The 16,527-nt window shown below is 41.7% G+C and overlaps 1 protein-coding gene across 1 annotated transcript in view; it reads left to right on the top strand.

Annotated features, from left to right (window-relative positions):
- LOC146871306 (protein prickle-like) overlaps window positions 1–16,527 on the top strand; it is a 285,412-nt gene that overhangs the window by 93,826 nt on the left and 175,059 nt on the right. The window contains 2 exon segments of the mRNA XM_085599746.1: window positions 4,234–4,437; window positions 6,005–6,191. Coding sequence (XP_085455872.1) covers window positions 4,234–4,437; window positions 6,005–6,191 — 391 coding nt within the window.

Below are 16,527 nucleotides of genomic sequence, written 5' to 3' on the forward strand. Positions count from 1 at the left end.
ACTTAAAATACAGTTGCATGTTTCTCTGCATATGCCTTCTCAGTCACAGCTACTTTTTATGTGACTTGATATATCCTCACTACTGTGACGCTTCACAGTCACTGATACACATTAATGTGAGTAATACATGCACCTGGTACAGCCAATATGCAGTCTCACCTTGCCTATGTGTCCCACCTACCATAGTCAGTAATTGGTGGCACCATTATAAGATTGCATTTTATGTTGCTTTGTTTGTGTCTGTCCTGTCTCTCCTTTCCTCCACAGGTTTTTAATCAGTGTCCGTAAGTATACCGACACCTACGCACTGCACCACACACCTTAGCGCGTGTGTTGGTTACTATATTCACGTGGCGTGATTTTTTTGCCACTCACTACAACCCACATGGTCCTGAAGAAAGCCCCTACACTCTGTTTTTGATGGGCTGACACATGTAGACCTTTAATTGACAACTAGGAGCCAAACCCCTCCACTGGTTGCCACACTTGTTTTTAACAATATCCTGGGCCGTCATTCATAAACTTAGCAGACAAGGATTCCCAAAGATATCTTTTAACTCACACTTATCACATAACACACGACACCCGCTCCGCTGTAATCAGGCTTCGTAGCACAACCGGGCGGCATTCGGCCACCCGGTTGGGACCCCGATGATGAAGCATGACACCAACTAGGTTGGTGTGTGAGGGGTCTTTTAAGAAAACCTAAAGGGTCTCAGAGACAGCTAACCACAACAGTGAGGTTGTTCAAACTCTTTTCCAGTGGGTTCGTCCACATTGTTTAGTTTATTATTGAACTGGGGACAAGGACGCACCCCTACAATTCCCTTGCCCTCTCCTTATTTCACACATTAAAATTAAGACCTAATAGTGCGAAGTGTTCAAAGTAATTGGAGAAATGGTAGATCTGGAGATTGCACAAACACCCGAAACTGCATTGATGGGCTATGTGCTTGGCTTCCCGAAGGGGGTCTGTAAGTTTGTGGCAATTGGGTTGTTGCTGGCGAAGAGGGAGATAGCTATTAAATGAAGCCGTAAAACCTCCCCAGCAATAAAAGGCTGGCTTAACAGCTTGGTATACCGCAACATAAATTGCGACTTATACGCTAACACCCAACCACCGGCACCCCGCCCGAAAGACATCTGGGAGCACCTCAAGAGTTATTCGCTGGCATTAAGTGCATCATCTGATGTGCAACAAACACATGGGATTGTGCCCTCTGGTGTGGGCTAAACTGTTTTCAGATAGGTTTCAGTCAGTAAATTTGCAAAATGACATCTCTTGGGCAGGCTGATGCTATATATATGGTACAGTTAGAAAAGAGAAATTTGTGGTCGGCCCGGTGATTTCGGCTGCGGGAAAGATATGTAATAGTTGTCTATTCGGCATTGCATTTTATTGACATGTAAAATTCAGTGTGTAACCATGAATCGAATGTATCTCATATGGAACTGGTAAATAAAGTTACAAAAAAAAGTAGGAGGTCAGTGAAGATGACACCAGGAAGGAATAATATGAAGAGAAACGAAGACCGTACAGTATATTTACTGACTGAAGGATGAATTTAAAGAGTATTAGAGTGTATCAACATAAAGTGAACAACTGAAGTTAAGTATTTTAAACCATGGTTTGAATAATTGTGGCAGACAAGAAACCTCTTTTTAGATCTGATCTGTTAAACGTTGTATAACAAAAAGCAGCACAAGCGTGTAAAAGATGTAAGTTTATAATAATAGTGAAAAGTTGAAAATTACACTTTTATTACATGCTGCTGTGGGGAAAACAGAGGATGAAAGAAATAGAATGGAGGACAGTTGAGAAAGACTAGCAAATGCGTTAAGAGAGGATCAGCTATTTCCCACCCAACATAGAGATAGAGAGGCAGAATGCATGTGTGCAATAAATCAGTGAATGACGAAGATTTGGATGTCGTCTGTGTATAATGAGAAAGAAACGCAAAGGAAGAGATGACAGAAGAGAGGGATAATATAGAGCATGTAGATTTAGAGTGTGTGAGCAGGGGAGATCCGTTAGCTTATGACGTAGAAAGTGAAAGAGATGCTTTCCATGAACCTTGGTAAAAGCAGCCAGCCAAAGGGAGGACCCTCTGGGATTGAACCAGAAAATAATATAGAGGAGTGGGGTGATCAACAGTATCAAAGGCAACAGCAAAATCAAAAGTGCCAACACAGACAAACTGGAGACAGTAAGGAGTGTAATTTCACATAACCATCCTAGTCACAAGTTAGAGGATTGTAAATAATGTTGTGAATTAACAGTTCTTTTCAAAGATTTGCACAGGCACGATCACAGTGAATTTAGATGATAATTAGAGGAATATGAAAAGTCAGCAGATGTTTTCATGAAAAGGGATTTATGCAAAACTGTGGATGTTACTGAGGGTAGATAACAGAAGGATATGGTAGACATAATGAATAATTAAAGTAGCAATGCTGTCATAGGGTCGGCATGACACAGCTGATTAGACACTGGAGCAAAGGACTGGGAGACTGGTTGAGGCATGTTGAGACACCGTAGCTAAGGACCTAACCAAGGAGAAAGCTGGTGAAAATAAGGCATTACCCAGCTGGGATTTGGAAGCAAAGCATAATGCAAACCCCTTAGTAGCTACATTTGAAGAACAGGACAGATTTGGTGGAGGATGTATCAATGATCTATTCATAGTGGAGGAAAGGTGATTGTCCATCACTGCCAGGTATATCTTTGCAGTGATAGTAAAAAAAGCAAAAAATCTCCCTACACCATGGGAAATAACTCCTATGGTGTGGGGATCATTATTTTTTTTTATTTTTCAAAAACAAATCCTGCTTTAGGAGTTTGTTTTTGAAAAATAATACTCTGGAAAAGTTTGAAGGCCAATCATCCTGTTTGACGAAGCCGTCCCATCAGACTTTGCCTACATTAACAGGAAACTCCATGACATCGGTTCCTGCCAATGTATTGAGATGTCGCCGAGGCCAGTGGACATCTCAAATTTTACAGGTGGAGTAAAGACAAGGTGGCTGACGTACAGTCCTCCACCACACTGTCTGCCATATATAAATATGTTCCTGGTCGAAAAAATTAGTGAAAACCTCTTAGTGAAATCAGAATGATGAGAAAAGCAAACACAGACATAGCAGATCTGACTCAGGGCCGCCAGACTCAACTGCCAAACCAAGAATACATTTATTTCGGGGGGGTTAGGTCCCTGCTTTTATCTTGAAGGTATGTACATGGAAATAAGCATAACAAGAGAAAGATTATCATTAGGGTTTCAGGAATTGGAAAAACGGAAGCAAATTTGAGTCTTCATAGAAGGTTAGTAGGAGTCTGACTGGGAAGTAGATGACTATAAGTGGAAGCAGAACATAGTTTAGAAAGCGACAAAAGGGAAATTCAGAAGAGGCCACAGAAGGGAGGGGTATATTAGATAATTTGCATATCCACTCAGGTTATAATAAAATACCCCCTGCTCCACCAATGCTGTGAGTTCTTGGGAGAAAGAGAAGCCTAAGAGTTAGAAGTAGTACGAGTCTACTGATGTGTTTATGCTCAAGCTATCATCCTAGATTGTGCCTTGATTTTATTCTTTTTTTCAGTATTGAGTCTTGTTGTATTTTTTATACTTTATATGTCATTTTGTATTATACAACAATAAACAAGAAAGAATGGCTCAAAGCAGCAGTCCAGTGTCATACAGTACCATAAGCATTGTTCATGGTTTAGGAGCATCAAGTTCATAATCCTGTGTTGGCAACAAAGAAATAGGAACAAATATCATCTTGATCACAACCGCCAGTCATGGTAGTCGTCACTGTTCCTCTCCCTCACATCTAAAGAGTGAAGGGGGGTAGAGGTAGTTCCGTACATCCCTCCCATTGGTATCAGCATCCACTCAGTGTGTGCCTGATCTCTGTAAAGTATTGTTATACTGGCAGGAACCGTCTGAGGTCCTTGCAGGGACTGATAGTGTACACCTGCTGCCCCCTCTATCAAATCTAATTTTGCCACCCAGGTCTCTAGGTTCCTTTCTGCATTCTTATTCCTGGGTGTCTTGTGGTTAACGAGCAATGATTTCTGCGAAGCGGAGCTCTCGAAGTCTGCACGCAGCCTCTATTCAGATAGCAGAAATGATCTTAGGTTCCAATGAGAGGGTGTAGCCTAATAGGCATATAGTACGGTGATATGGCAGTAGGTTCAAATTCTGACAGCCTTTCTGTTTCTTGTAGTGTGACCAGAGGATCCCTAGTGGTGGGCTGGCAGTTCTGGCAGCTGGGCTGGAGGACCAGTCCAGCTGGCATCCCTCATGCTTCATTTGCTGTACCTGTGAGGAGCCACACTTCGACCTCATATACTTTCACCACCATGGACAGATCCACTGTGGTCGCCACCATGCAGAGCTAGTCAGACCACGTTGTGCATCATGTGACCAGGTAAGCAAAATGAAGGGCCTGGTTTATTTATTGACGATAAGTATACCCCGTAGCCAATATAATGGCCTGCCAATTTAATTTATATACTGATGGTTCATGGTTTAACAACAGCGGAGACTACTTTGTTTCCGTCATGGCCAAACTTTTCTAACAGCCAGATGAACTAAGGGCCACCAGAGAACTGGCTATGTCCTCTCACCTAATATAGATGGGCGGACATATAGCCGTCTTTTACTGCCCTTCATTGCCAGGCAAACCCTGGAGGTAAGGCACAGTAAAAAACAAAAAATGTACCCCTTGCCATGGGAGATGACTTCTATGGTGAGGAAGGCTTTTTTTATTTTCAAAAAGAAAATCCTGCTTCAAACTTAAGAAAGCATTGACAGCAACAATGTGACGGCGGTCCTACCAATGCTTTAGAAATGACCCTCAGCTTGGAGATAATTTCTAAAATTGTAAGGTGGTTATTCCTTCAGAGCGGCATAGTAATTTACTCCGTCATCCTGATGCAGTCAATTATGTATGCCAAAAAATAAATTGGCCGCCTAAAGTGTACCTTAGGGACCATGTGGAGCTAGAGGAATACAACACTCTGCTGGGGAGGAGAAAATCACCAGTGAGAGCTACAAACGCACAGACACTGTAACTATGGTTAGAGACCTCATTAAAAGGCTAACTACCCAAGAAAATGCACACTCGCCCCAAAGGCCTATATAACTTTAAAGCTTCACTGACATCAGAAACCCCACCCCAGAACCCAATCTCTTCAGAAATCCCTTACCCCATTGCTCCTACCTCATAGTGCCTCGCTTTGATAGGCTGTAGCCTAAAAATCACAACTCCAGAGTCTTGCTACTCCAGAATTTGCCATTTGAGGAGCTTATTTACAAACTCCTTGCGCCGCCGGTATTTCCCATGTTAAAAGGGATGCACCAGCGGCACAAGAGGCTTGTAAAAAAGCCCCTGACTGCCTGTAAACCACAGTCACTAACTCCACAAGTGTCCAGGTCTGAGAGCCTCCATCCCAGAGCCCATAACGGACACCCTAATCCTAATCGCCCCACCTCAGGAACCTAAACACAAAGGCTACTCCATATAGCCACCCCCATCCCTAAAACGCCTGCCAAGAAAATTCCCATCTTGACCAATTATTTCAGATCCCCATCTATGAGAGCCTTAGTCCCAGAACCCCACCGTATGACATCCCCACAGCTCTGAGTGTCTGACAACATTCCCATCCCAACCCTCAAATGTAAGAGCTCTTATTCCAGAGCCCTACCTCTGCTTTAAGAGCCGCATTCCATAGTCTCCGCTGTGAGAGGGCCTATCCAGAGTCCCAGCTTTGAGAGTTCCTATTTTAGAACACCACCCCAGTGTCATGTTAGCTCTGACAGCTCATGTCCCTCAGTTCCAGCTCTGGCAACCTCTGTTCCTGTGCCCTCACTTTGACATCCCCTTTGCACTGAATTTGGCCTTCCGCGAGAGCCCCACCACAGAGTTTTGGCTTTGAGAGTTCCTGTTCTAGAGCCCTAATTGACATCCTTTATATGCTATTTTTGCCCTTCAGCTCATCTTCACCAAGGAGCTTACAGAGGATGAAGGCTGGCATTGGCACCTTGGGCACTTCTGCTGCACAGACTGTGGTATCACGCTGGGGGACCAGCGCTATGTGATGAAGGGGGGTCACCCTTACTGCTGTGCTTGTTTTGATAGCACCCACGCTGAGACTTGTCACACCTGTGGACAGACGATCAGTAAGTACTAGCTCGAAATGGTCATTGAAAGTGATGAACACTCCATTTTTAGCCTTTTGTGCCAGATGTCGTTCAGAATCCACGGCTCTATCTTTTGTTGGGCTCCATTTATATAAAGAAGTGCTTGCACAATCACAAACCAGGCCTTGTTTATATCACCATGAATTCTCAGACTAGTGACTAAAGTGTGTTACTCACTTTAGTAATGTGTGGTTCTATGACAAAATATCACCGTTGGGAATATCCTCTGAAATTAATATCATGTCCTAAATATCTTTCACAAACATATTGTTCCATTGATTGTAGATTGTTTATAATTAATTCCAATAGGGCGATATTCTGATAATTGATAGTCTGGTACTATACTGTAACTCATGTATTCTTATACCTTTAGCTCTTTCAGATTAAGGAATGCTAATTTCTGCCATCAGTAGCAGTGAGTAGGTGCTGTAGGACTGTAAGAGCTACGAAAATTAAGCTAGAAGAGCGAGAGTGGGTGAATTTGGCCACTTCTAGGCTCTGCCCCCACTTCAGCTCTCATTCTCCTCCTGTGAGCAGTAACTATCTCAACGTTTATTTCCGGTATAAAACCATAAGACATGCATACAATCAGAACATAAGAATATTTTTTTTAAAAACTGTAATAAAATGATCAGTGCTTCACTTGATTCAAAATCGAAAACTGGTAATATGTACATAATCTTGTTTGATAAGAAACAAAAAGAAAAAGAAACAAAAAGGGCCAATCATGTACAAGAACAAGCTAAAATTGTAATAGACTGCAGTGCTGAATGATCCTACAACCTAGCACAAAGAGGTACACTGATCAAATATTCAGTTTGCCTGTTTCGAGCAACCTGCCCCTCTCTTTCATGCATATATTAATTATCTAGAAATGGCACATCCCATGTAGTCAAAGGTATCTCATTTGCACACTCCCTCATGTGCACACTCCCGAGCAACAGAAGGCTCTAAAAAAACCTCATGCACACATTCCTATAAAGGGATCAAAACAACATTAAATGAGCCTCTATTTCTTAAAATTTCTAAGCAATAAAAACAGTTTTTTAGGTCTTGCCTAGGCAGCGCAAGCGCGGTCTTCGAGACATGTGGTACCCAGTCTGTGGGCTTTGAACACGCCCAGTTCTTAGAATTGTTTCTTTCATTTCCCTTCAGAAATTCCTTTGTATTAGTTGGTAAATAGTATACATTTGTCCCGCCTGTTGACTGTTTTGTTCCGCCCTGGAGACAGCCTCTGTTACATGGATCCGTGCACTATTGACCATATGTTTTCGTTTTCGCACACTACTTCTTTCCGCTCTCTCCTTGCCACTCGCTTTGGCTTTTGTTCCTCTACACTTTCACCCCAGATGCGTGCACTGGAAGGGATTTCAACCATTGCCATAGTATGATCAGCATTCGTAAAGCATTTATAATTGTGTTCAGTTTCGCCATTGTTTCAATGTAATTGTTCCAATGGGCATGTTTTTTGTAGGCACAGGGAAAGCCAGCGCCGAGACTCGAACCTGGTTCCTCAGTTTCAAAAAGTGGGGGCTCCTCCGCTAAGGCAGAGGAGTGTTGCCCCATTTCTATTAAAGCAATATAGATAAAGGCAGTACGGGATAAAGGGAAAAAAATTGATAACTCTTACGTTATTATTTCATTTTGTCCTTCTTGCGGCTGCTTTGCAGGCAGGGCTGCTCTGCTGACAGAGCAGGGGAAGGGAGGAGTGGCTTGCCCTCCCATGGTATTCATGAATGTTAGGCCGGCTGTCTAGGTCTGGCCAAACAGCCATGCGCACTTTGCATGTTCTCCACACGGGCTGCATTAGGGCCTGCGTGCAGAACATGCCCAGGCCCTCAGTTACCACCATCTGAGTGCCGAACCATGGCGCTCAGACCAAGTACAACGCTGCGTTGCAGCATTGTGATTGGCTTAGGGGAGCCTAAGTGTTGTTCTGTGTTCTTGTTCCGGAGACAACGGTGGAGAAAGCGTCAAGTTGCTGCAAGAAGGTATGTTTTATTTTCTTTACCCCCTGCCCCCCTCTGCCCTCCCACCTCCAATCTGTGCCAGCCACCATTGGTCTTGGATTCGACAGCTCTATATGTTACGCCGCATCCTCTTACTTGTTTGTTTTGGCAACATATAGTTTCTTGTGTTGACTGTATTCAAAACGCACTCAGAATATCCTTTTTGGTGCGCTTTACATTATGTTTGGGGGCATTGTGTGTTTACATGTTTGCTGCTAAAGTTTATTTAAATAAAAAACTACTGCTGTGTGTTTATATTCTCTGATTTCCGGGTTTTATTGTCCCTGCTCCCCATCACAGCCATGTCTCTCGCAGCAGCACCCCTCCTCACCCTCACTCCTTAAAAGCGCCTGTCTCTTCACCCACCGACCCATCTGCACTCTCCATTCTGCAGGACTCCCACACTGCTCTCTGCTCCTTACAGAATAACCCCCATCCCTCTCCTCTATTTGCTCCCTGCAGTAGCCTCCTCTCTCCTCTGTACTCCCTGAAGCAGCCCCCGTGTATACTCCCTGAATTAATTACCTTTACTCAAATATTTTTTTGCTTTCGTTAAAAAACGCTTTAACAAGAAAGCACATTTTTAATTGACTAAATCTAAACACTATTGGTCTAGAGTCCGTGAAGAAACAAGCAGGGTGTTTTTGATGGGCTGATACTGTTGGGACATAGTAAGTGATTTGAACCGACTGTTCAGTGTGGCAGTGATGTGCAGATACAGCAGAACTCGCGGTTTACTGACTGTGTCTCAGCCCTTCCAGCCTTTCAGGGTCAGTAATGTGGTATCTCTTCCTTATAATAAATGACATTAAATTCTTAGTGTTTACATTTCCTCAGACTTTTTTTTGTATCAAAAGGAGTAGATACTTCGTTTTTGTGTCTGAAAGGCTGGAACGATATCAGTATAGGGCATATCATTTCGGTTTCATTTTTTAGTTGTACATAGAACATACCATGTGCCAAGCCCATTAGCCCTTCAAAAAACATCATTGCATATATGATAGACTCTATCCCATTATTCTTTCAATTTTGCTAATTACATATTTTAGTTTTTATTAAAACACGCTTCTCTATTGGAAAAGTAATTAACTTAGACCCAGCCGTTCCAGCCCTTTCTAATTTCAACAGTAGGTTTATGTGGCAGGTAACTGTGTTGGGGTTTATTCTCACCTTACTGTAGTGTAAATTGTTCGCACCTCTTTGTCCTTTAGAGTGGGTGCTTCAGGATGGAGACAGCCCTCTTGAGAGGAGATGGAACAATCAAAGGTTGTGTCTGGTTGGTAGTCTGCTTTGGCATATGGCCCACTAATTACTGCAATTTCACTGGGAACCGGTGAACAGGAAGATTGCAACTCAGATAGTCTTAGCTTCTGGTAACTCCATATGTTTGCAATTGTAATTTGTTTTTTAATTTTCACAAGCATCTAACCAGCATGTGTATTTATTTGAATAAATTTTGGTTGCAGGCAACTAAAAGTGCAATGCATGTAAACGTAATGTAAAGCAACCTATAATTCTTACTCTGAACGTGTTTTAAAAAGAAAGGGCTGGTACTGTTGGGCCTAAATCAGTTGTATTACTTATTAATTATGTAAGCGTGTATTAATGCCAAAGCAAAAATAAAATTGACTGAAAATAAATAATATTGTTGTTCAGTCTGTGATGTAAAAATAATGTTTTTGAAGGGCTGACAGTGCTGGGATATAGTAAGATACTTGTACCCACTGTTTAGTAACATTAAACTAATTCCGTCTGGAAAACATAAAGCTTTATGCAGAATCCGTCAGTACTTTAATCGCAGCATTAAATAGACAAACACCCTTTGTATTAAATATAGTATGGTTGGCCAGCAGTTGACTAAAAGAGCAGTCCAGCCAACTGTAATGTACAGCTCACCATGGACCAACATATCCGCTTTATAAATGGGAAACTCTCTGCTGAGTAAAAGTACACACTCTTAAGAGTTACCAGTAGATGTTATGTTGCTCCATGGAGAGCTGTATATTACAATTGACTTCATTGCCCTTTTAATAGTTTGCAGACCAGCATTATTCAAATAAGGACAAATGGTGATTGCATTTGTAGAGCTGTGTTTGAAATACTGATGGATTCTGCACAGAGGTTCTCTGATTTCCATGTTTTATTACCCCTGCTGCCATGTCTCACGGCAGCAGCACCTCTCCTTACCCCCACTCCTTGAAGGCGCCAATCTCTTCACCCACCGCCCTAGCAGCTGCACTTGCTGGAGCGGGTAATACAAAATTTTGTATACCCCCATTCTGCATGTTTATATTAATCCGAATAATCAATTGATTGTAATATTATTAATCCGTTTGAAGTGATAACTCACCAGTTATATTAACGAAAGAATTACACGTGGGAATTGCACCTTGCATGGCTATATTAATTGTGAACTAACTGGAGTACGCAAATTAATAGTAGAAAATTAGAATATTGCATGTTATATGTCGCTTTGGTGATGTATTTGTGATTTTGTGCTTTATTCAGTGAGTATAAACTGCTCTGAGTGTTGCTTCTGCTAGATAAATACACACACATATGGGTATTAGCAAGGGGATAACATTTTATTAGCCATTTCTTTGTTTTAATTACGTTTTGTGTTTCTTTTGCTTAAGTTGACCATTTCGGCCTAGACAAGATGGCTGAACGAGACTTTAAACATGACTGCCCCGACAAAACGAGGTTCTGGGTGAAGTGCGCTGGCGTCACCGCCAGCAGCAGTGGCCTGGACCTGACCCCGGGAGAACATGTACCCTTCAAGGACGCTCCGGGAACCTATCCAAGACCAAAGACAAAGCTCAATTTAAAAGCCGGAACAAGCAAGTTTGATGACTTCATCGTTTGACACCCTGAGAACTGTACCCCTCGAGCCCAAGTGGACCAATCAGGACTTTCTAAACCCCGATCTTGATACTTTTTGACATTATTTTCATTATAAAAGTAGGTAGGGAATTGGACAAATGCTAACGCTATCACTGGGACATGCTCTTCTTTGACAAACTCAATTTCCTGACGTTATGCTGACGGAGAGTACGGTGACACTGCTGGACAGCTGTTATCCTGAATCTTTGAGAAACTGAATTGCGGCCTAACTTTGCTGAATAAAATTCTTCCTTGACTGACTGACTTAGAGGACGACTTTAGCCAGAATAGGTAAATGATGCTCTGAAATGCTGATGATGATTTCTAACGTTTCTTGCAATATTTCTTAGATAAAGAATATTTGATTAATTGATAAATGTGTTGTGTCGATTATTTAAGAAGAGAATTAATTAAATGTAAAGACTAGATAAATGACTGTGAATCTGAACCTGCAAACAACTAAATGATCCATCTCCTTATGAGAGGGATATCTTAGGTCTAAGGTCAATGTGTTTAGTGTAAGGTAAAGGTATTCCTTTCATGCCAGCATTTGGAATCATATGTCCCGCAGAAAACAGATCAACTGAGAGTAAGTATTGGTGTTATGGGCCCCACCAATGAATGTATATGAGTGAATTTGATGCCGAGGTAGTTGGTCTGTTCCAAAGGGGAATTTGATGTTCCACGCTGCAGCAGTTTTTCTGGTAGCAAGACAATGGTTTTTATTGTTTTGGTTTGGTGATTTGCTTGTAAATAGCTTATTGATTATTGGTTATTGAAATTGGTTTATGTACTAACACTCTATGTTGAGTCGCGTTGAGTTTTATGTTGTTTGCATGGCTTCTGGGATGTAGGAAGTCGGAAGTTTGTAACGGTTCCGTAGTAGAGCAGAGGTAAGCGCTGTTCTCGGGAAACACGGAATTGTTGTTATCCCGTAGGTACACAGGACAAACGTGTGACGATTGAAGTTGCACGACGCATTGTCTGGGTTCGATTAGGTGACATCGCCGTGTGTTGCCATTAGAGACATTTTCTGTGTGAGAAAAGTGTGTATGATAGCGAAGGTTACCTGTGAAATTCTGGTCTTAGGTACCAGGGATCCAACTGGCATTCCGATAACGCTTATCACTGGAAAGGTAATAGGTACTCTCTGAGCTTGTTAGAAGGACAAAGGAGAGATAAGCGCTGCTTTGTTAACGTATGTCATAATTCTGTAGTAGGACAGACTGTTCGCTGTTCTCGGGAAAGACAGGATTCTGTGTGAATGTACTACTTTTTCTTGTGTGAAAGTGCGTGAATGAAAAAGGCATTCGGGTTAATTGTGAAACTCTAGTTTTATTTCTCAGGAGCATTGGGTCTCCAACTATGTGTCTTAATTCTGGAGAAACAGTTAGCTAATGCTTGTTAGAAGGGTGAAGTAGAGGGATGTGCTACTTTATTAACGGAAGTAACGATTCTGTAGTAGGGCAGAGGTAAGCGCTGCTCTCGGGAAAGACGGAATTCTCGTGAGAAAGGTCTATTGCTATTCTTTGGTTTGCGAAGCGGACAATGGAGACGTTTTTATGTTGTTACTAACAGAATTGTAGAAATTGAAACAAAAACTTACTGAGCAGATTTGTAAAGGAGGGGTAGACAGGAGCAGGAGCTGCCGCAGCGGCTGCTGACGTCAGAACGACCGCGCTGGGATTGGACAGTCGGTCGGAACCGTCAAACGCTCAGGATTGGTGCGTTAGTGTGCGCCGCGCTAGGAGTGGAGAAATACAGGGTGACGTAAACGCTCCCTATTGGTGCGTTAGTGTGAGTTGCGCTGGGATTTGAGAATTGTGACAGTGACGTAGACGCTCCGTATTGGTGCGTTAGTGTGAGTCGTGCTGCAATTGGACAGAATAGCGGTACAGTCGTAAGGAGAAACTAGTGAGACACGAAAGAAAGGAAAATATATTGCGATCCACCAGAAAAGGAGAAAAAGTCATGGTTTGGTAAAATTAAGAAGTGGTTTAAGAAGGAAAAAACGATCATAACTAGGGAAGGACAGTTACTTCCTCCACCGAAAACCCCTGCATCCTTTATGGTTGCGAAATATGGATATCACACCTACCTTTGGTTAGATATTTGGGTTAAATACACTGAAAAGGACGGAGTATTGGCTTTTCCAGAGCATGGTTCATTTAATTTGGCTGTTTTGAGAAATTTAAGAGAGAAAATGATGAATTTAGAACCGAGACCGAGACCGACTCAATTTGAGGCTTTGACGGAATGAGAAGACGAAATGCATGACCGAGAAAGACAGAGAAATGGTAGAGGATATAGGTACCTGTTTGGCAGATCACACGGACATGAGACGCATGATGATCGAATGAGAAGGTGGCAAAATGCGAGTATGACTGAGGGTTTGTTTCCCGTAAGAACTGCAGGAGAGAATGAAGGACGAAAGTGTGTAGAAAAGAGGCATAATGTGGAATTGAGAGGGTATGGAGTGAATGAATCAGAAGATGATATACTTGATGATATGTTTTACAAGAATCCACCACCATACCGACCAGAACCAGAAATATTAACTCCAAGTGCCCCAGTGAAAGAAACAGTACGAATCATAAAATCGGAACCAGAGTTCCAAGATTTGGGAAGAAACAATTCTATTAGAGAGGTAGAGAAGAATTCCGGAGGAAAATTAGATGGAGTAAATTCAGCAGAACTAGCAAAAACAACCCTAGAATTAACCGAGAAAATAAGAGAATTGACTAAGAATTTGGAAGCGGTAACTGTACCAGTAACGATAGGTCCAGTAATGCCTATTTTTGACAAGCAGAAAGACAGTGAACATTGTTTGACAGTTCCTTATAAAAGTAACAAACCGGTTGAACAACCAAGAATGAGTCAGAGTGAGAATCCATGGAGACAGACTATGAGTATGATTGAACCGAATTTTTCAAATAACCTGTTTATAGGTCAAAACTGTGCAGAGAAACGTATGACGATGATAGAGACAATGTCAGAAACTCAAAAAGATTTTGGACAAGGAAATGTAGAGAAGCCAGTAGGACCATCTACAGAAGAGTTGAGTGAATGGTTGAGAAGCTTGCAAAAGAAAGACAAGGAATCCCAGTCAATAGATGTAGCTAAATTACAAATGGTATTGGAAGAATTAATAGTAGGAACTATTCCGACAGAGAAGTTAAAAACTTACCAAGATGAGGAGTTGTTATTTCTGTGCAAAAGCGTAACATGGAGAGCGAAAAGTCTTCATGAAAGATTAGAAGAAGTGGCAAATGAGATGGGTATTGATATTGAAAAGGTAAAAGCCTTACAGAAACCCTATCGAGTAGATTTCACTGAAAAAGACATTGAAAACATGAATACCACAGGACGAATAGGTCAGATTAAGGATATAATTATTTTGTTGAGAAAATGGGGAGATGTGGACAAATGGAAGAGCAGATGGTATCGTAAGCGAGACGAGGTTTCAGACAAAACGTTCTCAGCCTATCCTGTGAGAGAGAAAGAGAAGGTTGTGACAGAATACCCTATGAGAGAGATTCCCGGAGGAGGATATGTGCATGTCCCATGGACTAGACAGGATATTTTGTCATTTACGAATGACTTCCCTCGACTGCGTGAAAAACCCGTCGAGTGGTATAGACAGGTGGACAGATTTGTGAAACTATCCAAAGTATTGTGGATTGATCTGAATAGCTTGTTTGACATAATAGTACCAGCAGATCTATGGACAGAATGCAAAATAGTAATAGATTGGCCGACACAGGAATACCCAAGGGATCCAAAGACAGGAGCTCCAAACCCCGAAGTAATGAAGAAATACAAACAGGTTATGGCATTTGTGAAGAACAAGGTACCCCCTAAAGAGACAGATTGGGTGAAAATTGACAGAACACATCAGGAAAGCAAAGAATCAGTACATGCCTATTATGAGAGGTTAATCTTAGCCTTTAAACAATTCAGTGGAGATGAAAATTTGAGTGACAAGGATTTGAGCCATTTCGTATACAGGTTTGTATATGGTCTTCGTCCAGAAATTAGTGAAATGATTAAACAGCATACGGTAGATTGGCAAAATAAGAAAATAGACGAAGTATTGAGACATGCTAAATATTTCAGTGATGAAATTGAAGCAAAACAGCGAAAACTAAAAGAGAAGGCTATGTGGGCACAAGTAAAAGTAGCAGAGAGACAGGAAGCACAATTAGTGGAACAAGCTGGGTCAAAACAGAGATTTAATCCTGGGAAAAATAAAGGGAATATTGAGGAAGCTAAGAAGAAATTTCCGTGTCATAATTGCGGTAGGATAGGGCATTGGAAATCCGAGTGTAAGAATTCACCAAGTACTAATGATGAAAATTCATCCTTGAATCCACAGGTGCAGAATGAGGTGAGTGGTCAACAGCAACGACAACAGCAGGGTGTAACACAACAGAATCAGGTGCCAAAACCACCTTTTCCACAGAACAAAAATTGCCAGAAGTATAGTAAGGAGAATGGATTCTACAACGAAGAACAGGTAAATAAGCCGCAACGCGCTAGCGCTGCTTCGCAGTATTGGCTGCAACACGATGAAAGCAAATCAGAAGAGGGTTATTGACGTGCCGAAGGGAGGAAGAAGAGTGCGTACTTGGCGCAACTCTAGAAGTAGACCAGACAGGCCCATTTGTAGATGGAAAGGTTAATAATGAAAATATTACTTTCCTAGTTGATACTGGTGCAACTCGATCAACAGTTAGATCAGCTGATGTTAAGAATCTTCCTCTCTCGGATGAAACGATCCAAGTAGTTGGTGTGTCCAACAAACAGATTAAAACTTACCTTACAGAACCAGTGAAAGTTAGTATAGGGAAATGTTCTGAAATGCACAGATTTGTAGTGTGCGACACCAGTCCTGTGAACTTGTTAGGTAGAGATTTATTGTGCAAGATGAATTGCACTATATTTTGTACACCAGATGGAATAGCCTTTGAAACACCAGATGATGATGTGCTGTATAAAATGACAATGGCAAACAGAGAGAAAGAGGTTACAGGAACCTATGCTGTATTCAATCCTGACGAACTACCAAAAGAATTAAAACAAACTGTAAAAGCAGAAGTTTGGGACTTTACAGGAGAAGACGTAGGATTGATGAGGAATGTAGATCCAGTAAAGATAACTGTAAAAGAAGGAGTATGTTACCCAAATGTCCCACAATATAAATTGACCCCTGAAATAATCGAAGGAGTTACTCCTGTGATTGAGAAAATGATAAAACAAGGAATTTTGAGAGAAATAATGAGTAGCCCATGTAATTCACCAATAATGGGACTGAATAAGCCTAGTGGGAAGTTCAGAATAGTGCAAGATCTGAGAAAGATAAACAAAATTGTTGTCCCATTGTACCGAATCCATCTGTGATTTTATATCAGATCCCTCATGGT

Source organism: Triturus cristatus, chromosome 1_1, assembly GCF_964204655.1.
Source record: "Triturus cristatus chromosome 1_1, aTriCri1.1, whole genome shotgun sequence".
NCBI classification, from domain to species: domain Eukaryota; kingdom Metazoa; phylum Chordata; class Amphibia; order Caudata; family Salamandridae; genus Triturus; species Triturus cristatus.